This window comes from Sus scrofa, chromosome 5 (genome assembly GCF_054392235.1).
Source record: "Sus scrofa isolate SSC_HxYL_T2T_F1_AM1 chromosome 5, Sscrofa_HxYL_maternal_Yorkshire_Landrace_v2.0, whole genome shotgun sequence".
NCBI lineage: Eukaryota > Metazoa > Chordata > Mammalia > Artiodactyla > Suidae > Sus > Sus scrofa.
Window position 1 is genome coordinate 50,870,853 of NC_139387.1, and position 27,758 is coordinate 50,898,610.

General features: G+C 39.3%; 1 protein-coding gene and 1 long non-coding RNA gene across 4 annotated transcripts in view; both read left to right on the top strand.

The window, feature by feature from the left end:
* The window catches only part of TMTC1 (transmembrane O-mannosyltransferase targeting cadherins 1), a 303,326-nt gene that overhangs the window by 143,245 nt on the left and 132,323 nt on the right, over positions 1 to 27,758 (top strand). For all 3 annotated transcript variants that reach the window (XM_021092123.2, XM_021092125.2, XM_021092124.2), the window contains exon 8: positions 20,340 to 20,529. In XM_021092123.2, the coding sequence (XP_020947782.1) occupies positions 20,340 to 20,529 (190 nt within the window). The remainder of the gene's footprint in view (positions 1 to 20,339; positions 20,530 to 27,758) is intronic.
* Positions 7,122 to 14,150, top strand: LOC146403358 (uncharacterized). Its single transcript, XR_014803674.1, has 2 exons — positions 7,122 to 8,919; positions 8,957 to 14,150. It is a non-coding gene; the product is annotated as an uncharacterized LOC146403358 (long non-coding RNA).

Consider the following 27,758-nt stretch of genomic DNA (forward strand, 5'->3'; position numbering starts at 1 on the left):
GTTGTTTAATTAGTCTGTTAATTAAGTTTAACATCACTAGCCCAGCTTTTTGTTAATATTGCAATCTACCTGTCCTTTTCAGGTTTCTCTCACTAGCTTTCGAATATCCAGGGCTCCCTGTCTGGATATTTTTAGCTCATTGATAAATTGTTTCAGGTTCTGTAGGTCCTTTCATGGCTATTTTCTTCCTTTTAGAGAAAAACCAACTTTGCTAGATCTTATTCTTGCTAATGGCTCCTTTTCCTTTAGCCTTCAGTTGGTTTCCCACTAAGCTTTCTTGTCTCCTAAATTTGAGTGTTCATTCTTATCTTTATAGTTAGATGCAGCCTGTTTCCTGAGCTTACCAGTCTCTGAAAGCCAAGCTGCAGAGTCAAAGGAGATACCAGATGAAAACAAGAACAGATTTGTTTTCAACTCACCAACCAATCATTTCATCCATATAGCTCTGTCATCGGCAAACCCACCTGGCTCCACAGTCCTTGGTGTCAGGACAAGGTGCCTTTGGTCTCTGGCTCACTGCCCTCCTGTCTGTACGATCTTCGCTGCCAGGGGGGTAAAGTTCATTTTTATTCCTGCTAGTGGCCAAAAAATTTATTTGGTGGAACCTCTGGCAAAATTAGAACCTTGGGCCAGTCATTTGCCAGGATCTGCCTTTCATGTCCAAGGCATTTATATTCTTTTTCTGCTGGACCTCTTACACGTTTCATCCAGGACTTTCTGTTTGCAAATCCATCAGCGTGACTATTCTCAGGCAATTCGGCCAATTTAAAGTGATAGAGCAGAATATCCTAACACCTTTATATTCTTCCTCTTAAAAATCAAACAACAAATACATCTTTCCATTCTTGTGTTTCATACTTACAATACGTAGATACCCTGGGACATTTCAGTGACAGTTGCTCTAAATGGCTATTCGTATTCCTCTAAGATAGCTGCATTATAATTGGCTTTTTGGAGCATCTGGAAAATTGTCTTTAATTCCTTTCCTGGGTAACATTTCTGCTCTGCTTGTGCAATTGTTTGACCTCTGGTACAATGATGATTCTTAACCTGGATTGCATTAGTCTGTTTCCATTCTGTTGGTTTGTTTTTTTGTTTTTTTGTTTTTTTTCCTTTTTCATCAGCTGTGCAATTTAGCTATGATGTGTTTGGCACTGTAAGTCTGTCTTTACCAATCACAGGTTTGTCATTCAGCTTTGTCCATCTGTCTCATTAATGCTTCACCTCTTTTACGGGATTTATAAACTGAACAACTTCCATAGCGTCTTTGCATCTGTCTTGTAAGAATATCCTTCTTTTCCTGTGATGATTGCTGTCGTTATTAATTACTTGTTGTTTTAAAAACATCCTAAGAGCTTTTCAGAGTTGCTCAGTCTACTCTGTTTTTTACTGTGTTTACAAATGACTAGAGTTCTGAGATTCCTTTTCTTTTAGATGATCTATTTACATGCATTTAGCGAAGAGGAAATTCTTGCCATTTCCTGCTTAACAAAACTGAGATGCAAAATCATTGTGATGTGCTTATGTGAAACTTCGTTAAGAAAAATTAACCAGGGAGTTCCTTTGTTGTGCAGCATGTTAAGGACCTGAGGCTGTCACTGCTGTGGCTCAGGTCACTGCTGTGGTGCAGGTTTGATCCCTGGCCCATGAACTTCCACATGCCATGGGCATGTGGCCAAAAAAAAAAAAGAAAAGAAGAAAAATTGTCTAACACGTGGAAATAAGACAAAAGATGACCATGACATTCACTGTAATGTATTGTCTAACAAACCTAGAGGAATGTTGATGACTCATTATTTACTGTATTTTACAACTCTGTCAACTTAGAATTTTACCTGCAGAAATCTGAGAGGTGTCATTATTTATTTTTTTTCTAATAGAAAATAAAACTTCAAATGTTAGTTTTATTGTCTTGCAGGACAGTGAACAAGTCTGTGTCTAATTTGCCAATTTCTTTCCTTTTTATTTTTCATAAACTGAAAACCCTAATTTTTCAAATTTATGTATATCAGAACACATATATTTATATATTATCCGTTTATATCTGTATTTAACAACAGCTTTGAGATATAATTTACATGCCATACTATTCATCTATTTATAGTATACAATTCAGTGGCCCTTAATAGACCCACAGTGTTGCACAACCATCATAACAATCAAATTTATAACATCTCCCCCAAAGGAAACCTCATATTCATTAGCAGCCACTCCCCATTTCACCCCAGCCCCCAGCCCAGGGCAACTATTGATCTACTTTTTAATCTCTACGGTATTACTTATTCTGGACATGTTATATCAGTGGAATCATATGATATATGATCTTTTGTGACTGGCTTCTTTTACTTGGAAAAATGTGTTTAAGAGTCACTGTGTTGTAGCATACATATATCAATATGTATTTCTTTTTTATCCTGCAGTAGAATGCTCTTGTAGAGATACATCATTTTCATTTTACTGTCTCTTGATGGACATTTGGTTTGTTTCTACTTTTGGCTATTATGTACAGTGCTGCTATGAACATTCATGTGCAAGTTTTTGTTTAAATGTATGTTTTCATTTCTCTTGTATATGTATCTCTTGTATCAAGGAGTGGAATTGCCAGGTCATTTGTGTTAACTTTAGATTTAACTTTTTGAGGAATCTCCAGACTGTTTATCAAAGCAGTTTCACCATTTACATTTTTGCCAGCAGTGTGACGATTCCATTTCCTCCACATCCTCATCAGCACTTGTCTTTTTGATGATCTTTCTGTTGTGTTGTTGTTTCAATTATAGCCATACAAGTGGTGTGCAATAGCATCTCACTGTGTTTTTGTTTGTTTGTTTGTTTTGCTTTTTAGGGCCATACCCACGGCATACGAAGCTTCCCAGGCTAGGGGTCTAATTGGAGCTACAGCTGCCAGCCTACACCACAGCCACAGCAACACCAGATCCCAGCTGCATCTGCGACCTCCACCACAGCTCACAGCAATGCAGATCTTTAACCCACTGAGCAAGGCTGGGAATCATACCCACAACCGCATGGTTCCTAGTCAGATCTGTTTCCGCTGCACCATGACAGGAACTCCTCACTGTGGTGCTGATTTGCATTTCCCAAGGACTAATGATGTTGAACACCTTTTCATGTGCGTATTAGACATTTCTACATCATCTTTGGAGAAATGTCTCTTCAGAGCCATTGTCCAGTTTTTAATTGGGTTATCTTTTTATTATTAAGTTGTAATCATTCTTTATGTATTCTAATATGATATTTATATATTCTAGATATATGATTTATAAACTTTTTTTTTAACCTTTCTGAAGATTGTTGTTTCATCTTCTTGGTGGTATCCTTTGAGGCACAAAGTTTTCAATTTCGATGAAATCCAATATACTTGTTTTTCATTGTTATTACTTATGCTTTTGGTATTATATCTAAGAAGATTTTGCCCAACTCAGATTACTCTTTTAAGCTGGCTTTGTCAAGTATCTGATTCCCTTATTAATAAGTTACACAAACTGTTAGTCTTCAGTGTGTATTTGTACAAGGATTATGTTTTTAATATTTTTTAAATTGTCCTTTCATGCAGTTAATGTTAACAGCAGTTTGAAGGACATTTAGAATTTGGTTTCTTATTCTTGACCGTTAAGCATGTCCAATCAACAAGGGTAGATCCATATAGAATGGGGGGGCATTATTATTCAGAATACACTGGCATCAAGCTCTTAACCTCTTTGACCTTTCCATTTACCCCAAACACTCAGATTGTATTAACTGTCAGTAATTCTATGTGACTGTTCAATAATTTTTCCAGTCTGTAATTGAGATTATGTGGAGGGGAGTTCCCATCGTGGCTCAGTGGTTAACAAATCCGACTAGGAACCATGAGGTTGCTGGTTCGATCCCTGGCCTTGCTCAGTGGGTTAAGGATCTGGCATTGCCGTGAGCTGTGGTGTGGGTCGCAGATGCGGCTCGGATCCTGCGTTGCTGTGGCTCTGACGTAGGCCCACAGCAACAGCTCTGATTTGATCCTTGACCGAGGAACCTCCATATGCTGTGGGTGCAGCCCTAGAAAAGATTAAAAAAAAAAAAAAGAGATTGTGTGGATCAGCTGAATGGCATGACATTAAAGTGTACATGTTTCTGCTTTGACTTGAGAAGAAAAGTGTCAGTAGATGTTGAAGAATAAAGGAAATACTGTATTTTGATTGCACAACTTTTGACAAGCAAGTTTAAGAAAATTTTGCCCTATGTCCAAATCCTTCCACCCTACATGGAATTTCTATAGAAACAAAAATTAGCAGGGGATTTTTTTGTTTGTCTTTTTAGGGCCGCACCTGTGGCATATGGAAGTTCCCAGGCTAGTGGTCTAATTGGAGCTGCACCTGTTGGCCTATGCCACAGTCAGAGCAACGCAGGGTGTGAGCTGCATCTGTGACCTACACCATAGCTCACAGCAATGCCAGATCCTTTAACCTATTGTGCAAGGCTAGGGCTCACACCTGTATCCTCATGGATACTAGTCAGGTACATTTCTGCTGAGCCACAACAGGAACTGTGCTAGAAGTTTTCATCAGAGGTAAAAGGGAATGACTGGAGACAAAAACTCTCTACTAGAAGAAAGAGAAAAAAACCAAAACAAAATGAACCAGGTTAGCCGTTCAGGAAATTTGAAATTGGAAAAATTTAAAAATGGATTTGAGAGTAGAAATGGGCTAGAGCTAAGGATTGCAGGTGGCTTTGGAGTAGGAATCCCAACTCAAAGTCAAAACCACAAACAAGTGAGTGTGGGGAGAGACAGAGTGGGGCTAAGGACCAGAGTAATTATCTAGATCTTTGCTGTCCTCTATAGGAGCCACAAGCCACATAAGGCTACTGGCTAATCTGGATTGAGATGCACTTGTAAGTTATAAAGAAAGTACACACAGGATTTCCAAGACAAAATTCTGTAAGAATAGAAGAATGCAAGCTATCTCATTGATCATTGTATATTGATTATCCTATTAATCATATATAGGTTGAAATATATTTGAGTATATTCATTGAAACAAAATATATTAAATTAAATCACCATGTTTCATTTTCTTCTTCTTAATGTAGCTAATTAAAAAAACTAAAATTATGCATGCTTGTGTTATATTTCTGTTGGATAGCACCGGCCTAGAATAAGCACTAGAGTTCTTGGCTCGGCTCTAGGAGAAGGAAGAACTGGTGGGCTGGTGAAGAGTTGCTGGACAGGGGAGCAGCACAGTGTACTCTGCAGCTTTTCTCTGCCTCAGGTTTGGGTGGTTTCTTCTAAACTGCCCACTTGTGTCTAACTCAAGCTGATTCTGAGTGGTTGGAGGATTTTCATTGTGATGACTTAGTTCCATCTGAAAAAAAAAATCCTAAATTACCACCCCAAGTTATGCCCTCACTGAAGCCATCCTGGGCTTTATGATTTTACTACAGCCAGCTTGCCAAATCTGCATGTGTCTCAAACACACTTGTCACTCATGTTAAAATATTAGTGCTGGAGTCCAGTGTATAAAGATTTTGTTTCTGGGGTTTTGGTAGAACTTGCATTTGAGAGGTGTTAGGATAGGTTTCTGTGCAGCTTGTTCTGTCATAGAATTGTCATCTACCCCAGGAGTTATTTATCTGTTTTTATGTATCTCTTTAGAAATATGATACTTTGGGAGTTCCTTGGTGGTACAGAAAGTTAAGGATCCAGCATTGTCACTGCTGTGGCTAGGATTGCTGCTGTGGTGTAGGTTCAGTCCCTGGCCTGGGAGCTTCCATATGCCATGAGCACAGCCAAAAAGAAAAAAGAAAAATTCAGTCTTGATATTCAAACTTGTAAATCTTGAATTAAACATAACAAAAGCCTGAGTTAAGTATGGCTTCCACAAAGCACTGGAGCCTGCAGGAGAGATAACATTACGTTTCCACTAAGGCCCCTGCCTGCTGCCTAGTAATTGGTTTTCTGTCTTAACCAGATTTGAAGGGGGCAGAACATAAGGCAGTATGTATTTGATGGTAGAAGTATTGCCTTTCTAATATTGAATATGGTTGTCTTTCAAATCCGAGAAAGAGATAGAATAGGATTTTCAGTGAACATAAGGCCCCCTATCAGCATCATGTTTTTTCATGAGGTGTGATCCTGGTTAAGCAGGTAGAATATTATTTGCTTAAGTGGGTAGATCTGTTTCAGCTGTTCAGTTATACAGGCAAAAGCTTACTTTATAGGAAGGCATCAAGATATGAAATAATAAGATGAAGCTAGAACTCAGCATCCACCTTTTTTAAAATTAAAATATAGTTGATTTATAATGTTTCTTCAATTTCTGTTCTACAACAAAGTGACCCAGTCCTCCTTGTAAAGAAGCTTATTTTTCTGACTTCCCATTTTCAGTTGATTGTTTCAAAGAGGTCCAAAACCTTAGGTATTAATAGTTACAGCTTAGGGCACTGTGTCTTAACTAATGTTTGAGGCCTTGAAGCCCTTTACACAGGAGCTGAGTCAAAATAAACTCTGAGGGCATTGAATGAAAAATTAACTTACTCTGAAAAACAAACAAAAACACTGTGCTTAAAGATAGCTGGGCCCAAATCACTGTTCTGTTCTGTGTTAGGAGGGCCTCCATACATGAAACTGAAGTTGTTCTGACTTTTAAAGCAGCAGTCACCCAACTAGAGTGAATATCAGTTACCCAGAGAAGCATGGTAGAAATAAGATTTTCTGGTTCAGGTTGCAGAAATTCTGATTGAAGAGGCCCCAAGGTTGGGTGCAATACTCTGTCTTTGACTAGCAACCTGATTGTTTTGGGGAGGAAAATGGGCAGCATTACCCTTTTTGAAACCTTCAGGTGTGAACTGTGTCCTCTGTAGCTGAGGAACTCTTTACAAGGTGGGTGTTGACCCCATCATATATGCTGTATTATGTTCTTAGAAAAATAGCTTAGGGATCAAAGAGATTGTCAAGGTCATTTGACACTCGATTGTAGTAATTCCCCCTAGAAAAGGAAGGGAAGAAATACAGGAAGAGGAAAGAGGAAGAAATCAGAAGACGGAGACCATGAAGATAGCAAATCCTGCCTGTGGATCAGGGAGCAGAATTGGAAAATGTGGGTCTGGCTCATTTATGGATGCCTTACTGCCTGAAGAAAATATATAATCCTTTAAATGTACTTATTATGTTTCTATTACAATATTAAATCTGTGAGATGGTGATGAAAATTAGAGAGACAGTTCTTTTATTTTTTGCTAACAATGGACCATAAAGGCAAAAATTGCTTTTCACAATGAATAAAATGCCAAATCCAAGCTTTTTATTTGAGCCTTCTATTTCTTGCTGTGTGATGCTCTAATAAACATTTCCATCAGTGCAGTCATCTGTTTATTGTGCTATAGAGGAGGTTTCATACTGGCTTTAAGCTTGTCAGCTCTGCTTCAACTAGAAGTTTGTTTTTTTGTTTGTTTGTCTTTTTGCCTTTTCTAGGGCTGCTTCTCGCAGCATATGGAGGTTCCCAGGCTAGGGGTCGAATCGGAGCCGTAGCCGCCGGCCTATGCCAGAGCCACAGCCATGCAGGATCCGAGCTGCATCTGCAACCTACACCACAGCTCACGGCAACACCGGATCCTTAACACCGGATCCTGGCAAGGCCAGGATCAAACCTACAACCTCATGGTTCCTAGTTGGATTCGTTAACCACTGCGCCACAACGGGAACTCCTGTTTGTTTGTTTGTTTTAACAAAAGCTCAAGTTTATCCAGATTGCACTGTTTAAGGAATTAAGTCAGAATCTCAAGCAGGGGTTTCTCCATGAGATACCAATATTTGACCCATCGTATTTCCTTTCACGTCTCTACATTAATAAAGGAGTACTAACAAATGGAACATTGTAAATCAACTGCATTTCAATTTTCATTGGAGGCTGTATGATGCCGTGGAGAATTATACGTGCAGCCAAAAAAACCCTGTCCTGTGTGCAAGGTTTCCTTCGGTCCTCCTGAAGGACATTGAATAAGTCTGCCTCCCTAAGGCTGTTTCCCTTGCTGCAAGAATGAGGCAAACACCCACTTCATAGAGACTGAGTTGGGGTCAGATCATCTTTATATGCAAAGACTTTGTAAGATAGAAAGTGCTGTACATGTTGAAGTACATCGATGTGGTTCATTACTAGGCCACCAGGATTCTGTGTGGGACCTGTAACCCCACACCTCATGCATAGTGAGCAGTCGGTCTATTTGTTCAATGGAAATGACACACGTGCTCTATGAGAAGAAAGTATTGGTTTGAAGTAAAGATATTAAATACTTTATAGACTGAGACACAATCTAGGTAAGAAATGAACCCAGTGTATATTTCACAGAAGGCATTATTTCCTTTTTTATGGATAAATGGGTAAGAAATTTGTCGCTGACATTCTTTCATGTTAAAATCCTGTATTTTCTGCTTGGAGAAAACAGTCTGTTAATAAGATAGCTATGTCACTGGTGCATTGAAAAGATCAAAGAGACTTAATGATATTTCAGATTTACCTTACAGTTTATCCATGGTAACAAGAGTTCTCATTTCAGCTGTATGCATTGCAATTTAAATGCAAAATTAAAAAAGTAAGTCTAACAGAGCTTCCTAATGATGCTGTGTGACAAATGAGGGGAGTAAGTGCCTGTACTCAGACACCCCTCATTGCTGGATGATGTCCTAGGAGCCAGCATTTCATGAGGTGCTGAGGGGGTTACACAAGGGCAGGGCCTTCAGTTCTGTGTCCTTCACCTCCAAGCCTAGACAACTGGAAACCCAGCACCTATCTTTTATGGGACTAGCAAAATATATAGCTGCTTCAGCCTAAAATAGAGATATCAAATTCAAATATTTGCATATTTTAGGCATTATTTTAAATCAGGTTAATTTCTCTTTTAAAGTTCTTATTATGGGGTAGTTGATTTACAGTGTTAAAGTTCTTATTATGGGGTAGTTGATTTACAGTGTTATGCCAATTTCTGCTGTACAGCAAAGTGACCAGGCATAGACATGTATACATTCTTTGTCTTATTTTATCTTCCATCATGTTCTAACCCAAGAGATTGGATATAGTTCCTCGTGCTGTACAGTAGGACCTCATTGCTTATCCATTCAAAATGCAATAGTTTGCATCTGCTTCTCCCAAATTCCCAGGTTAATTTCTTAAAGCCCATTTCTTTCAAGAACTGGTTGCTGAGGAAATTACTTTCAACAAGATTTAGCCCTGACCCAGAAGGAGATTCTCTTTTATTAGGAAGGCCGGCATGTTACCTGACAGTTATAGGGCAGTGTGTTAGCCCCAAACCCAGGGAGGGGGAGGTGACAGGGCTTGTCAGAGGAAGGGACATCAGTATTGGGATCTGAAGGATTAGGAGTTGGAGTTTGGCCACGCTGTGAGAGTTGATTCCAAAAGACGAGGTGAGCAAATGGGGGGCCACTTTCAGGAATTTGAAATCTAAGAGTGGGACAACTGGCCATGAAGACTGAAGTGACAGGTGTATGAAGGCAAGAGGAAAGGAGGGCTGGGTAGCTCTGATCACTGTGCCCTAGTCTCAGGGATGAGAAGCATGAAAGGGGAACCCATGAGCAGAGGGGGCAGACAGAGCAAAGAATAGGAGAAGCAGGGCAGCTGTGAACAAGGCCTGAGGCTCAGAGAGAAGGCTTGCCCATCTTGTAGATGCTTGGTTCTGATTCCCATGAAGCCTGGGTATCCTCTTAGTTTCCTGTCTTCAGATTCTTATGGGAATTTTTAAAAATTCTTCTGGTTTGATTAGACCCTTGGTCCAGAAGAACTTTAAAAACACGACACAATGAGAAAGTGGCTGGGAAGCCCTTTGGATCCCTTTTCCTGTTTCATAAGTGGTGGGAGATGTCTTGTCATCTCTGTTCATTCCCAGTTACTAAAGCATCAAGTATTCAGTGCTACTGAGGGGTCTTTGCCCCAGAACACCCCCAAGGGTGGGCTGCTGCACTTGTCTGGCACCTTCTCTTCTGTTGGCACCAAGGAGCTAGGGGATGAGGGCTGTAGATCCTTCTATGCCTTCTTTGCCTGCTGTCGGCTGGGATTGCCTTGTGGCTTTCTGTCCTGGTGGGGCTTCAGGTCTTCTTCTAGTCACCCCTTCCTTGTTTACAGATGATTTTCTTTGATTTCCTTTTTTTTTTTCCTTAATTTTTATTTCTTTTTAGGGCTGAACCATGGCATATGGAAAGTACCCAGGGTAGGGGTCGAATTGGAGCTGCAGCTGCTGGCCTATATCACAACCACAGCAGTGCCAGATCTGAGCCTCATCTGTAACCTACACCACAGCTCACAGCAATGCCAGATCCTTAACCCACTGAGCGAGGCCAGGGATCGAACCCCTGTCTTCATGGATATTGGTCGGATTGGTTTCCACTGTGCCACAATGGGAACTCCCTTGATTTCCTTTTCTTTTGCATCTTCTTTTTTGTTCCAAATTAACATTGTGCCATTTATCCAGGTCATTTCATTCATCCTCATTGCTGAATTGATTTCCAGTCAATAAATATATAAAAATATAGGTATCCATTTAATTATAGATGGACGTCTGCATTGCTTCCAGATTGGGGCTGTTAAGAATAGTGCTGCTGGAGTTCCCATTGTGGCTCAACGGGTTAAGAACCCAACATAGTGTCTGTGAGGATGTGGGTTTGATCCCTGGCCTCACTGGTGGGTTAAGGATCTAGCATTGCCACAGGCTTTGCTGTAGGTTACAGATGCATCTCAGATCTGGTGTTGCTGTGGCTGTGGCGTAGGCTGGCAGCTGAAGCTTCGATTGGACTCCTAGCCCAGGAATTTTCATATGCCTCAGGTTTGGCCATTAAAAAAAAAAAAATAGTGCTGCCCAAGACATGTAAACAACCTAAATGTCCATCAACAGATGAATGGCTAAAGAAAGAAGACATGGTATGTGTGTGTGTGTGTGCACACGCACGCACACGTGTGTGTGTGATGGAATATTACTCAGCCACGAAAAAGAATGAAATAATGCCACTTGCAGTAATATGTGTGGACCTAGAGACTATCATACTAAGTGAAGTAAAGTAGACAGAGGACAAATATAGTATGATATCACTTATATGTGGAATCAAAAAAAATGATAGAAAACGAACTTTTTTACAAAGCAGAAATAGACTCACAGACATAGAAAACAAACTTATGGTTACCAAAGAGGAAGAGAGGAGAGCCAATTAGTAGTGTGAGATTAACAGATACACACTGCTATATATAAAATAGATGAACAGCAAGGACCTATTGTATGGCACAGGGACCTACATTTAATATCCATACACCAAAATGGAAAAGAATATGAAAAAGAATATGTATATATGTATAAATGAATCACTTTGCTGTACACCTAAAACAGTGTAAATCAACTATACATCAGTACTTTCTTTTAAAGAGTAATGCTACCTTGAAAAATCTTGCAAATCTTTTTGATTAACATATATGTGCTGCCCTGGTGGGTGTGAACTTAGGGGTAGAATTGCTAGGTAGGTATTCTGCTTTCATGAAACGGCCTGCATTTCTCCACCATGGTTTCATTAATTCACCTCAGAGTTTCAAAGTTCTGGCTTCTCCACATCCCTATCAACACTTGACCTGATATTTTTCATTTTAGACACTTCAGCGGGAGTCATTTTAAGTACTTTTTACATTCCACATTTTAAAGCTTGTACTTTAATTTACCCATATTCTTAACTGCTCTCAGAAAGTGTCATGTTCATTTACAAGTTGAAGCCATTTTTATCAGGGTTTCTTGCCTGGATTCTCTATCAGCCGTTTTCCATCTATTTAAATTATGCATAGGAGTTCCCGTCGTGTTGCAGTGGAAGTGAATCCAACTAGGAACCATGAGGTTGCAGTTCGATCCCTGGCCTCGCTCAGTGGGTTAAGGATCCAGTGTTGCCGTGAGCTGTGGTGTAGGTTGCAGACATGGCTTGGATCTGGTGTTGCTGTGGCTCTGGTGTAGGCCGGTGGCATCAGCTCTGATTATAGACGCCTAGTCTGGGAACCTCCATGTGCCGTGGGTGCAGCCCTCAAAAGACAAAAGACAAAAAAATAAAAATTTTAAATAAGTAAATAAATTCTGCATAGATTCTAGGAAGCCCCCCCCCCCCTTTTTTTACAGCTGCACCTGTGGCACATGGAAGTTCCTGCGCTAGGGGTAGAGCCACAGCTGCAGGCCTACACCATAGCCACAATAATACCAGACCTGAGCTGCCTCTGCGAATTGCACCACACTTTGTAGCAAGGCTGCATCCTTAACCTACTGAGAGAGGCCAGAGATGAACTCCACATCCTCACAGACACTATGTTGGGTTCTTAACCCACTTGAGCCACAACGGGAACTCTAAGGAGAGCATTTCTTAATTTTCCTTTTTTTATAACTCTGTTCTATCTTAAACCTTCACTGAAATTTGAAGTTTATGTTTCATTATTACCCAACCACATAATGCGTGAGTGTCTTCTTCCAGCAATGCTGTGTGAAAATGTACACTCTACATTCTAGAGGATGTAAGCTAGCTCTTATCACTCTTCAGCACCTGTAAAAGTGCACAGAATACTTATTCAACATTTATGGAATTCATTTTATTTTATTATTTTGTGTTTTTATTTTTTCAATTTTATTAATGTCATTTTATTTATTTATTTATTGATCTCCTGTCCAGTGAGAACTTAGTTCAGGAGTTAGCTATATATTTGGCTAGTCCTAGAGAAGCTTAAAAGCAGGAGCTACTAATGATGACGATAAGTAGGTTATGCCTGCAAAGGCCTGTCATTATGGCTGGGGCACACTGAGAATGTGGAGACCCTTTCAAACCATCCATGGAATACAGTAGTTCTGAGGCTAAAAATAGGGAACAGCCTAGGAGGGAGCAGGACTGGTCCTCAAAACCCAGTTGACAGAGGTAGAGTTAGGCAGGGTGGGGTGCTCCACTCTGCGGTGATGTGGTTTCTTTATACTGCTGCTGTATTGACAGTGTTAGCCAGTGCACTTTCCAAGAAGATGCAGTGTGCAGTGCACACAGTGTCTTGTATTTATGAAATGATGGAGGATTCTGCAGGTGAAAGAAAAAGAAGGATCCTTGGAACAGAAACATTTTTATAGGAAACAAGCCAGTGCTGTACATTTCTGCCTGCAGTGCCTGATTTTTTCATAGGTACCTATCATAGGCATCTTTCTAGGACAGGGAACTACGTTGGGTTTGTGTTTTTTCTTAGTCAAAAAGGTTTTTTCAAAGACAAAAAAAACAGACTCTATGTATATTTGTATACTTAAAGCCCTCTTTTTTCTTGATAAAAATGAAGATTTAGATTTAAAGAACTCCACAGTTTCATTAGGTGCCATTTGCTGCCAGTTCCCCACTGGCCTCATCTTCCCTTTCATGTGTTTTGTCCTGAAACCTCTTCATTCTTTCCTGGCTTATCAAGGAAAATGCATGACTAAATTGTTTAAGCTGAACTGCTGACTTTTGTCTGTGCTGGATATTCCATTTCGTTGGCAAGGTATTCTAGTGGCTTTCCTAATAAGTCATTTTATCTTTGCTCCTGCTTTAAAAAAGAAAACCCAGCAGGACAGAGATATTCAACAGATTGTTTTATTTCTTAAATTTTAACAGAAATAAACTATTTGATTAGTTTGAAATGTAATTCATCATCAGGGAGTTAAAGAGAAAAACATCAGATGCTGATTACAGCTAGCTCGACTAGCCCCCTAAAATGTAATTAGCTTTTGGTGTGATTCCATGTGCTTAAATTTGCAAAAAGTTCCCAATGCTGTTTCAGTATTTCAAATAGTATGTAAAATCTTTATTTGCAACATTGATCTCAATTCATAAGCATAAATTGTAGGTAGATGTCTCTGAGTTTCTAGAGACAATATATGTGTGTTAAAAAGGGCAATTCTACTCTTGGCTATATGTATCTCTCTCTCTCTCCCTTTCTCTCTCTCTCTCACACACACACACACACACACACACACACACACACACAATACTGAGTTGAAAAGATGCATCACCCCAGTGATTCATAGTGTATTATTTAAACAAGATATGGAAACAACCTAAGTGTCTATCAACAGATGAATAGATAAAGAAGCCATAGTATATACTCGGCTATTAAAAAAAAAAAACAAAATTTTGCCATTTGCAACAACTTAGATATACCTGGAGGGTAGTGAAATAAACTCAGACAAAGACAACTACTGTGTTAGCACTTACATGTGAAATCTAAAAAGGAAAAGAAAGAAATGAATATAACAAAATAGAAACAAACTTAGAGATATAGAGAACAAACTGATTACCAGTATGGAGAGGGAAGAGGGTAGGGCAATTTAGAGGTAGGGGATTAAAAGGTAGAAACTGCTATGTAAAAATAAATAAGCTACAAGGATATATTGTACTACACAGGGAATATAGCCAATATTTTATAATAATTTTAAATGGAATATAATCTGTAAATTTTTGAATCATTATGTTGTACATATGAATCTAATATATTATAAATCAACTATACCTCACTAAAAAGGGGGGGTTAAAAGTTAATAGTCTTGGGGTAAGTTAATAGTTTTGACCCACCTGCAGGATGAAGTTTCTTTTAGCTCTATGGTTTACTTTTCTTTTTTAACCTATTTTGATTATAATCTATGTCAAAATTCACAATTGAGCATTTGAGAAAGTATGTAATCAACTAAATTCATTGTAAGTTTTACAAACATTATTCTTACTATTTGCTCTTTGTCAGTGTGGTATTGCAAGTCTAGAAATTATAAGAGACTGAGAACAACTTGCAGAGCGAGGTCAAAATGTGAACTGAGCATGAAAATCAAAGATTCTGCCTAGTGTTTGCAGCTCTTCCATGGTCAAGAAGACAACCATAAGACAAGAAAGACTTCCTGTTGCAATTCTGTTGCCTTTACCATTACTTAAAAATAATTTTTATTATGAAAAATATTAAATACAAAAGTAGAGAAAATATGACAAAGAACCCCTACATCCTCATTATCCAGTTTCAATATAGTTCATGACCAATCTTGTTCCATTCATACCCCTACCCACTTCTTCCCTTTTTCTTCCCAGTTCATCATTTTGATCATTCTTTGAACATCTTTGATCATCATTTCTTCCCAGACATCATCTCCTTTCAAATGTGTTTATTTTTGTATGTATTTCGAAAAGGTAGGAACCCTTAATGAATAGAACCGTAGTACCATTATCACACTTTAGAAATTAATGATTCTCGGAATTCCCGTCATGGCTTAGTGGTAACGAACCCAACCAGTATCCATGAGGATGTGGGTTCAATCCCTTGCCTCACTCAGTGGGTTAGGATCTGGCGTTGCTGTGAGCTGCAGTGTAAGTCACAGATGCAGCTCGGATCTGGAGTTGCTGTGGCTGTAGTGTAGACCAGCAGTTGCAGCTCTGATTTGACCCCTAGCCTGGGAACTTCCATATACTGCAGGGGTAGCCCTAAAAAGACAAAAACAAAAAGCAAAAAAAGAAAGAAATTAATGATTCTCTACTCTCATATGTCCAATCATCATTCAAGTTTTTCTCTTTCAGTTATTTTTAATTGCAGGTTGTTTGAATTAATAGCTAAACAAGATTTGAACTTTGTAATGTTTCTTAAGTCTCTTAATTTGTAGGTGCCCTCTCCCCCCACCCCCATTACAATGTATTTGTTGCTTTCATTTGTTCTGTGGATTGTGTATCATCCTGGATTTGGCACATTGCCTCCCTGTGGTGCTATTTGACATGTCTTGGTATTTCCTATATTTGATGTAAACTGGTAATAAAAGGCTTGCTTAGATTCAAGTTGAATTTTCTCTTTGTGGAGTTCCCGTGATGGCTCAGTGGTTAATGAACCCAACTAGCATCCATGAGGATACAGGTTTGATCCCTGGCCTTGCTCAGTGGGGTGAGGATCCAGCGTTGCCATGAGCTGTGGTATAGGTCACAGACACAGCTCAGATCCTGCGTTGCTGTGGCTGTGGTGTAGGCCAGTGGCTACAGCTCCAATTCTACCCCTAGCCTGGGAACCTCCATATGCCGCAGGTACAGCCCTAAAAGATAAAAAGACAAAAAAAATTTTTTTTTCTTTTATTGGATGAGACTGCTTCATAGATGATGGTATAGATATCCATCTGGAGGATGTCTGGCTATTAGTCTTTCTTTCTGTGATGTTAAAATTGCTTAGCAAGTTCTAGACACCTGATTTACCTTGATCTGTCCGTTACAAAGTACCCCAGCAGCTTTTCACCAGATAATTTCAGCAGCCATTTATAATCATTGCCTAGATCTCTCATGTCAAGAAGGAGAGATACTATTTTTTAAAGTAATTTCTAAGAGCAGGATGTGACTGAGTTACACAGCTGTGTGATTTTCCTGCTAAGTTTGATCGTTGGATATTCTCCTTTAAAGCCAAGTCATCGAGAATCTTTACTGAGCTAAGAAGGAAATAGCATCAGCTTAGAAGTTCTGTGAAAAGAAGAAGCCCTTACTGACCCAGTCATCTTTCTATGGAATTGGCATTTTCAGGCTCGAACCTAAAAGGAAAAAAGGTTATTTATTTATTTTTTTTTTGGTGGTGGTGTTTTTATTTTTGTTAAATAGCAAAGCTTAGACTTCATTAGGTCTTTAGTATCTACTGTACTGTCTGTACATTAACATTTTATTTAAAATAACCACAGAGAGGAAAGTGTTTGGAAACACCATTGAAATATCCCCACTGGGGAGTTCCCATTGTGGCCAGTGGAAACAAATCCAACTAGTATCCATGGGGATTTGGGTTCCATCCCTGGCCTTGTTCAGTGGGTTGTGTATCTGGCGTTGCTGTGAGCTGTGGTGTAGGTTGCAGACATGGCTAGGAGCACATGTTGCTGTGGCTGTGGTGTAGGCTGGCAGCTACAGCTCCAATTCGACCCCTAGCCTGGGTACTTCCATATGCCGCGAGTGTGGCCCTAAAATGCAAAAAAAAAAAAAAAAAAAGAAGAAGAAGAAAAAAAGAAAGCAATATCCCCACTCCTTCACCCTATTCTCTGTAGGAATTTGAGAATTAAGACAGTGAATAATTTCTATCATTGAGCCTTCCCTGATCATTGTTAACGATTTTACACTGCTGACCTTGGAGGAAGAGGAGGAAAAAGAAGGAGATAAGTTGGGAAGGTCTGGAAACGTGTTCTTGTTACAGAACCAAACTTGGATCTGCTCACCCACGTGGAGTAAAACCAATCTACCCACACGGGGTTGTGTTAAATGAAAACAGAGTGTATATTGCAGGGTGCCAAGCAAGAAGAATGGTCAGCTCATGCTCAAAGGACTGCATCTCCCTGACACTGTCTTTCAGGGCAGGCATTTTATTTTTTATTTTATATTTTATTTTATTTTATTTTATTTTCCCACTGTACAGCAAGGGGATCAAGTTATCCTTACATGTATACATTACATTTACATTTTTTTCCCACCCTTTGTTCTGTTGCAACATGAGTATCTAGACAAAGTTCTCAATGCTACTCAGCAGGATCTCCTTGTAAGTCTAAGTTGTGTCTGATAAGCCCAAGCTCCCAATCCCTCCTACTCCCTCCCTCTCCCATCAGGCAGCCACAAGTCTTTTCTCCAAGTCCATGATTTTCTTTTCTGAGGAGATGTTCATTTGTGCTGGATATTAGATTCCAGTTATAAGTGATATCATATGATATTTGTCTTTGTCTTTCTGGCTCATTTCACTCAGTATGAGATTCTCTAGTTCCATCCATGTTGCTGCAAATGGCATTATGTCATTCTTTTTTATGGCTGAGTAGTATTCCATTGTGTATATATATACCACATCTTCCGAATCCAATCATCTGTTGCTGGACATTTGGGTTGTTTCCATGTCCTGGCTATTGTGAATAGTGCTGTAATGAACATGCGGGTGCATGTGTCTCTTTTAAGGAGAGTTATGTCTGGATATGTGCAGGGCAGGCATTTTAAAGACAGTTTGAGGGAAGGGTTGCAGGGTGCACAATCAGCTGGCTCACAATTCTTGGATTGGTTGTCATTAAGGTAAAGTTTCAAGCATCATTAACCGTCTGGTTTCAACTGGTCTGGGGTCCTTGTGCTAGCAGGCAGCAGTTTTCATCTGGTCAGAGTCGGCTTCCTATAAAAACAATTTAGGAATATGTGTCAGACCTTTATATTTTTCGGGGAACTGGGAGTTTGGCAATTCCGCTGTTGGGCAGACTTAGAGTTAAAATTGTTACCAGTTCCTGGCCCAATAGTTATTCTTTGTTTCTATGTCATCACATTTCTTCATCATTAACTCTTGAGCCAGCCTTTTGAGATTCAAGGGAGGCCTGGAAGACTAAAGCAGAAGCCCTTTGTTTCAAAAGTCAGGGTCATAGGGGCTTGTGAATGGTTTCAGTCTCTGGATTTTCCTTTGATATCATCAGTCTTGAGGGGAACAGGTTCAGGAGAAGAAAGGGAGCTAAGTTTTGAATAGAGAGGTAAATCATAAACTTGGCAGAGGAACTCAGTTTTAGGGGGAACTCAGTTTCCTTCTAGACCAATGGCTACTTACTGAGATGACTTCAAGGTGAATCGACTCTTGACCTTGGAAGATAACTGATCCAATTTTTTACCCATTCAAGAAGACATCCTCCAAAAAGGCTCTGACAACGAGGGAGGTCTTCTCTTAACATTCTGTGCTATCTCCTGCCTCTTTAATCCTGTACATCTTACTTTCACTACTGGATATTCCATTCCTTGAGGGCAAGGGATTTCTTTACTTACTTGGTTTAGTCCCTTATAGAGTCAAAGATGAATACAGCTGAACCTTAGAGCAGTGAGAATGCACTTTATTCAGTTTCTACTGACAGTAGAGGCAGAGCTGAGCTCTGTTCTGATTTGCAAAGAGGTGACTGAGTATTTTGAAGGGAGCACAAAAACAAACAAAAAAAATTTACAAAAGATGGATTGTATAAGTGCACTTAGGCTGGGGCTGCTGGCTGGCCATAACCAAAATTAGGATTCTGTCCTCCCGCAGATGGAGACAGCCCCCATCCTTCCTGATGATTCCATTTTATAAGAATCATTCCCAGGTCCTCGAGAATGACTTCTGAGTGATAAGAGATCCATATTCCCAATTCTAAGCCCTTTGTGATAAGTACTCTAAGAAAGGGAGACCAGGGGCCTTTGGTCAGGGGTTAGCTAGAAAAAACAGTAAATTCTCCTGGCAATGATGATCTTCCTCGGGCAGGCATTGTAATGGAGGGAGTGGGGTCCTCGCAAGGACATAACTTTATGCTGCAAGAAGCCATCCTAGAGTTTTGGCCATCTCCTTGTACAGAGGTTTGGATAGAGTTTCTTTTGTTCTGAGAGTCTTATAGTTCTCAAGGGTCTAGAACACTACTTGATGAATTTTTGTTGACTGAACAAATGTAAACAAATTCAGTTTCCTCTACACCCAAAGGAAGGGGTCAGTTAGAATACCTTCTTCGTTACCCTAGTACCTAGACACAGCCAGGAAAGAGAAGCAATATCTCCATCATTGTTTTCCGCCCCTAGGTCCACCACTTGGCTCTTCCAGTTATCAGTGAATGACAGCTGTTCCTCTCTCCTCTTGAAGGCCGCCTCCCCATTTGTGAATGAGACTTTATCTCCTGACCCACAGATATTTTGATTTTTCTGGAAATAGTTCAATATGGATCAGTTATAAAATGGTTAATGTTTTCATATTTACTGTAGGATTATCATTATGGGCGCTGTGAAAAAGGGACAGCTCAAATGTCCCTTAGCTAGGGAATCACATCCAACTGGGCAACATTTCATGTCACAAACTTTGATCAAACTTTTCTTTTATAGCATTTATCTCAGGTTGTAATGTGTTTATCTGAATGATATATTTTTTTTAAATGGCGGCACCTGTGGCCTAAGGGAGTTTTCGGGCCGGGGATCGAATCTGAGCCACGCCATAGCTGCAGCACTGCCAGATCCTTTAACCCACTGCACAAGACTGGGGAGATTGAACCTGCACCTCCACAGGACCTGAGCTGCTGCAGTCGAATTCTTAATCCACTGTGTCATGGTGGGAACTCCCTGTGATAATTTTAAAATATAAGTCATAGAAACTTTATCTTTGCTTGTTCATCATTGAAAGGCCAACATTTACCACAGTGACTAGAACCTATTAGATATATTCTTGAATGGTCAATTTAATAACTAAACAAATGAATGGCTTTCCATCTTCCCTTTTCTTTCATATAAGGTTGATGGTATAGAAATGCTATTTAATAGAAATGTGGTAAATGGATCTTGAGTTGTGTTTCAGTGATTATTCTTCTCTTTGTAGATTCCTTACTTATTCCTACCTCTTGGCCTTCAACATGTGGCTTCTGCTTGCACCTGTTACCCTCTGCTATGACTGGCAGGTGGGCAGTATTCCTCTGGTAGAGACCATATGGGACACGCGGAACTTAGCCACCATCCTTCTGGCCATTGTGATGGCCTTATTGAGCCTTCATTGTTTAGCAGCCTTCAAGGTAATTTTTTAAAGATCTAAATGAACTCTGCATTTGAAGAAAGATACTCTATACTCTAATGCTTTTTCCCTCCCTAGGGGTGTGTGTGTCTAAACGGAATTTACTTTTTTGTCTAAAAATCTTTTGTACATTTAAAAATTTTCCAGAAAGGTAATATATATTTTAAAGACCTTGGATTTAACAGACCATGGCTACCTTAATTATAGGATTTCTTTTATTATTTCTACCAACTCTGTAGAAATGGGATCTGGAATTTAATGTTTGCAAATTAGAAAAGTTTTTCCTGCAGTGGTTGACTAATTTTTGATGTAATGTGTTTGATTTCATGTAATGGTAAATGAGATAATGATAATATTCGCAAGGGCTTAAAATATGGTTAAGACTGTACTTACATTAATGTAAGCAGTTGGGTGATTCTCACTTTGAAAAAAATATTAGTTTAAAACTTTATTAAAAGTTTTAATGTTGGGGGAGTTCCCCTTGTGACATGGGTTAAGAACCTGACATAGTGTCCTGAGGCTGCCGGTTTGATCCCTGGCCTCACTCAGTGGGTTAAGGGTCTGACATTGCAGCTCAGATCCAGTGTTGCTATGGCTGTGGTGTAGGCCTGAAGCTGCAGCTCCAACTCAACCCCTAGCCTGGGAACTTCCATATGCCACAGGTGTGAAAAAGAAAAAAGTTTTAATATTGGAAACGTGGAGAAATATTGGAATATGGAGAAGTTATTAAATGTAATAATTTCAAGTATGATCAAAGACAGCAAAGAACTTGAAAATATTTGCTTACTAAAAACTACTATTCCTTGGGGTAAGATGCTTCCTGCCTGAAGATATTCCCATTTACCCCCAAACCCCTCCCCCACCGGGACCTGGTTTTACGCCCCCCCCCCCAAAAAAAAACGGGATCTGGTTTTAAAAACCCACAGGTCGGAGTTCCCGTCGTGGCTCAGTGGTTAACGAATCCGACTAGGAACCATGAGGTTTCGGGTTCGATCCCTGGTCTTGCTCAGTGGGTTAAGGATCCTGCGTTGCCGTGAGCTGTGGTGTAGGATGCAGACGCAGCTCGGATCCCGCGTTGCTGTGGCTCTGGTGTAGGATGGCGGCTGCAGCTCCGATTCGACCCCTATCCTGGGAACCTCCATATGCCGTGGGAGCAGCCCAAGAAATGGCAAAAAGACAAAAAAAAAAAAAAAAAAAAAAAATCCCACAGGTTTCCTGGCTAGAGGTGGCTGATTTGATTTGGGAGAGTAGCAGTGCAGCAAGAAATTTAAGGAGGAGATCTGGGGAGTGGGGGGGCGAGAGAGCTGTAGAAGAGCGGAGTTGATACACTTTTCGTGCTTTTGTGGGTGACTGCAGATCGATATGTGCTCATGGAACACCCTGAAAAGCACAAGAAAAATGGAAACTGGGGGAGACTTAACTTATTTGTCGAAAAACATGAATGAATTATTCTATTCATACGCAGGTTGGGTGGCTGAGGGCGGAAGCGTCACGGCTTGAGTTGTCGATATAGAACCGCTGTTGAAATTACTGGCTGATCACAAAGCTAACAGGCACCAGACAGATTCCCCCAGGGATCCAGGCAAAAGAAACAGACAGACAGATAAAACCCCCTGGGCAAAAAGTTTCATCCCTGCAGAGAAACAGATTTTTCAGTTTGAGTCCAGCCAAGTTTATCATATGCTAAAATAGGAAACCATCAAATTTCAAAGAATGAAATAGAATAGAGTCACTACCGTGTATGACATACAATGTCTGATTTTTAATCAGATTACTGGACCTGTAAAGAAACAGGAGAGTATGACCCAAAATCAGGAAAAGAAATAGGCAATAGAGTTCCGATTCTTGGAGTCCTGCTGTGCTATAATGGGTTAAAAATCTGACTGCCTTGGCTTGAATTGCTGTAGAGGTGTGGGTTGGATCCCTAGTCTGGTGCAGTGAGTTAAAGGATCTGGTGTTGCCACAGCTGTAGCATAGGTCGAAGCTCAAGCTTAGATTCAATCCCACATGCCGTGGGTGTGTTCGTAAAAAAAGAAAAAAAAATTCAAATTCCAAATGTAAATTCATATTTGCATGCTCTATTTTTGACAAACTTACCAAGATGATTCAATGGGGAAAGGATAGTTTTTTATCTGTATTTATTTATTTATTCATTTATTGCTTTTTAGGGCCGCAGGTGCGGAACATGGAAGTTCCCAGGCTAGGGGTCGAATTGGAACTATAGCTGCTGGCCTAGCCACAGCCACAGTAATGACAAGAACTGAGCTGCGTCTGCACCCTACACCACAGCTCACAGCAATACCAGATCCCCAACCCACTGAGCAAGGCCAGGGATCAAACCTGCATCCTTGTGGATTCTAGTTGGATTCATTTCCATTGCTCCATGAAGGGAACTCCCAAGGATAGTCTTAAATATAACAAATTATCTGTAAGGAAAAAAAAATAATGTGAACATTAAATCTTACCCCATTCTGTACATTTAGAAAGTGTTTCTTTCTTTTTTTTTTTTGCTTGCTTATTTGTTTGTTTGTTTGCTTTTTGGGGCCGTACTGCTCTTGCAGCATATGGAAGTTCCCAGGCTAGGGGCTGAATTGGAACTGTAGCTGCTGTCCTACTCCTCAGCTCATGGCAACACTGGATGCTTAATCCACTGAGCAAGGCCATGGATCAAACCTGCATCCTCATGGATACTAGTCAGATTAGTTACTGCTGAGCCGCAGTGGGAACTCCTAGAACGTGTTTCTAATTAGATCATGACCCTAAACAAAAGAAGTAAATGACACCAAAAATTCTAAAAGGAAATGTGTAAGAAAATCTTTGGGAACTTGGGTCAAGCAATGATTTTTTAGGATACATAATGTGCAAATTATAAAAGAAGTTTGATAGGTTGAACATCATCAGGATTAAAAACTTTGCTTCTCAAGAGAATGTTAATTGAATTAAATGGTAAACCACAAATTGGGAGAAAATATTTGCAAAACATATAACTACAAAGGACTTGGATCCAAGATATTTAAAGAGGTCTTAAAATCCAATAATAAGAAGACAACTCATTAAAAATGGGCAGAAGATTCAAATAGACACTTCATCAAAAAAAGATAAAGGTTAATAAACACATGATAAGATGCTCAGCATTATTAGTTATTAGGGAAATTCAAATTAAAACTATAAAGAGAACCATCTGTATACCTTCTATAGAATGACTATAATTAAAAATATTCATGGAAGTTCTCATTGTGGCTCAGCAGTAACGAGCCTGACTAGTATCCATGAGGATGAGGGTTCCATTCCTGGCCATGCTCAGTGGGTTAAAGGATCCGGTGTTGCCATGAGCTGTGGTGTAGGTCTCAGACATGGCTCAGATGCCTTGTTGCTGTGGCTGTGATGTAGGCCAGCAGCTGTAGCTCGGATTCAGTCCCTAGCCAGGGAAATTCCATATGCTGCAGGTGGAGCCCTAAAAAAAGCAAAGAAAAAAAGATTCACAATACTGTTAGCCAAGGACATGGAATAGCTGGAGCCCTCATACATGATCGATGAGAATGAAAAATGGCTCAGTCACTTCGAGAATATGCAGCAGTTTTTTTTAAAAAGTTAAACGTAGGAGTTCCCTGGTGGCTCAGAGGGTTAAGAATGCAGTGTTGTCACTGCTATGGTTCTGGTTGCTGCTGTGGCAACAGGTTCCATCCCTGGCCCAGGACCATTTGCATGCTACAGGTGAAGCCAAAGTAAAACTTAAACATAAAAATAAGCTATTCTTCTCAATATCTACTGAAGAGAGATAGAAACTTATGTCAGTACTGAAATCTTATAAGTAAATATTCATAGTTTTATTCATAGCAGCTTTATTTATACTCGCTGAAACATAACGATCTAGTTACCTCACCCTGTAAATGGAAAAATTTAATGTGGTAAATTATTGAAAATTTAAAGGAACAAATGATTTATTGACACATAGTGAAACAACATAAGTGAACCTCGGACACTTGCTGAGTGGAAGAAATCAGGCATATTAAGATTATGTACTATATAATTCCATTTATAGGAAATTTCCATCATTATAATTCTGCTTTTTCTAGAATTTCATATGGTGAAAAAAGGCAGAATTATACTGACAGAAAACCTGGGGATAGGAATTGACTGTAAAAAGACTCGAAGGAACTTTTTGGAGTGTTGAATGCCTTCTAAAATTTGATTGTGGTTGTGGTTGCTGAATGACGTATTTACCAAGACTCACCAAAATATACACATACAATTACTGAATTCTATTGTATATGAATTGTATTTCAATAAAGCTATACTTACAAAAAATTAAAATGTTACAAATAAAGGCTAGAATGAATACAGAACTGAAAGTAGAATATAAATCACAATATGCGATCCTAATATTTGATAAAACATTTTTTTGAGATGAAATTTGTGTAACATACAATTAACCATTCTAAAGTGTACAATTTAGTGGTACCTAGTGTGTTCACAATGTTGTGTACTTACCAGCTCTCTATTTCAGAGCTCTTTCATCATCTCATTAAAAACACCCCATGAACATTAAGTAATGACTCTCAACTCTCCACACTCACTCCCTTGGTAACCTCCAATCTGCTTTCTGTCTCTATGGATTTGCCTATTTTGGATATATATATACACACAATAATTACAGTAATATAATGTATGACTTCTTGTGCCTTATTTCTTTCACTTTGCGTAATATTTTTGAAGTTTATCCAAGTTGAGAATGTAGCAATACTCTGTTCCTTTATATGGCTGAATAAATATTCCATTGGGTATATATGCCAGAATTAGTTTAGCCACTCATCTGATGATAGACATCAGGGTTGTTTCCACCTTTTGACTGTTACAAATAATGCTGCTCTACACATTGGTGTACAAGTTTCTGTGTTGGACATACATTTTCATTTCTCTTGGGTATATACCTAAGAGTGAAACTGCTAGGTCTTGGTAATTCATTCTTTCTTTCCTTCTTTCCTTCCTTCTGTCTTTCTTTTTTAGTATTTTTTAAAATTTTTCTCTTTTTTAAAAAAATTTCCCCAATACATAATTTTTTTTTTTCTGCTGTACAGCAAGGTGACCCAGTTACACATACATGTATACATTCTTTTTTCTCACATTATCTGTTTAACTTTTTGAGTGACTGTTTTCTACAGTTGGTGGGTCCTTATGTTTTCCCACCAGGAATGTACAAGGGTTCCTATTTCTCTACATCTTTGCCAACATTTGTTATTTCATATTGTTTTGTTTAAAGCTGTTCTGATGGGCATGAAAAGGTATATTATTGTGGTTTGGATTTGCATTTCTTTAATGATCAGTGATGACATAATTTCATGTGCTCATTGGCCATCTTTGTATCTTCTTTAGAGAAATGTCTATTCAAGTCATTTTTTTTTTTCTTGTCTTTTTGCCATTTCTTGGGCCGCTCCCGCAGCTTGTGGAGGTTCCCAGGCTAGGGGTCGAATCGGAGCTGTAGCCACCGGCCTACACCAGAGCCACAGCAACGCGGGATCCGAGCCGCGTCTGCAACCTACACCACAGCTCACGGCAACGCCGGATCGTTAACCCACTGAGCAAGGGCAGGGACCTAACCGCAACCTCATGGTTCCTAGTCAGATTCGTTAACCACTGCACCACGACGGGAACTCCCATTTTTTTTTTTTTAACCTGGGTTGTCTTTTTGTTATTGAGTTGTAAGAATTCTTTATATATTCAAGATATTAAATTCCCAACAGATAGAGGATTTGGAAATAATTTATCCCATTCTTTAGGTTGTTGTTTCACATTCTTGATATTATCCTTTAATGATTGCACAACAGCTTTTAATTTAATGAAGTCTATTTTATTTTTTTCTTTTGTTATTCATTGCTTTTGGTGTCAAAACTAAAAACCCATTGTCACATTTGAGGTCATAAATATTTCTATTTTCTTCTAAGTGTTTTATAGTGTTAGCTCTGGTATTTAGGTTTTTGATCCATTTTGAGGTAATTTTCATATGAGCACAAATTTCACCTTTTTGGAAAGCCTATCACAACTATCCTATTTAACATGTGATCACATACCCTCTGCTCCACTTCTTACCTCCCTTTCACTTTTTAAACTTTTTTCACTCTACTTCAATTTCTAAAATGTTATGTAGTTTTATTTTATGTAGCATTTTGTCCCTCCAACTAGAATAGTAAGCCCAACAGGGACAGAGATTATTTTCTGTTTTTTAATGCCTTATTTCTAAAATCAAGAGTTGCTGCATCCAGTGTTTATTGTCAAAATTGTTTGCCACTCAATATACATTATCTAAATGAATAACACCATAAAAAGTTAGCAACTCTAGCTTTTGGTATGCTGAACCTTTTTTTTTCTTTTTTTTTTTAAATGATTTTTTATTTTTTCCATTATAGTTGGTTTACAGTGTTCTGTCAATTTTCTGCTATACAGCAAAGTGACCCAATTACACATTTTCTCACATTATCCTCCATCGTGCTCCATCACAAGTGACTAGATATATAGTTCCCAGTGCTATACAGCAGGATCTCATTGCCCATCTACTCCAAAGGCAATAATTTGCCTTTATTAACCCCAGATTCCCGGTGCATCCCACTCCCTCTCCCTCCCCCTTGGCAACCACAAGTCTGTTCTCCAAGTCCATGAGTTTCTTTCCTGTGGAAAGTTTTGTTTGTGCCATGTGCTAGATTCCAGACTTTTCTTTTTGACGGGAACTACAGCTAAAGCCTATAAAAAGACCACATACTCAGTACTGGTATGAAATATTTGGAGGTCAATATGAGGTTTGTTTTATTAGAATCTGGCCTTTCCTTGTGGTTTGACATGCCTACTATATTGTATTGATCTTCAGGAGTAAATGTAGTAGAGTGCTGGGCTGGTATGTCAGTTTGGGTTTCTCTTGACTCCCTCCTAACTAATTAAAGGGAGTACTGAGTTCCCACAGGCTGTCATCTTGGTCAGATATGTTAAAGATGGACCTTCATGATGGCAATAGATCCCCTATCCCACCCCCCGCCCCAAAGGCGAGACTTGGCCATCCCCAGACTATCTTTGATAACATGATGAATCAAGGAAAATTCCTCCTTGGAAGGCTGTTAATCCTTTTCTTTCATGGAATTTGTTCCTAAATCACTTTGTTGCATCAGGAAAAACATTAGCAAAACATTCCAACTGTGGTGGTAGTAAGATTTAGATCTTCTGAGGGCTTTCATCTTGAAAATT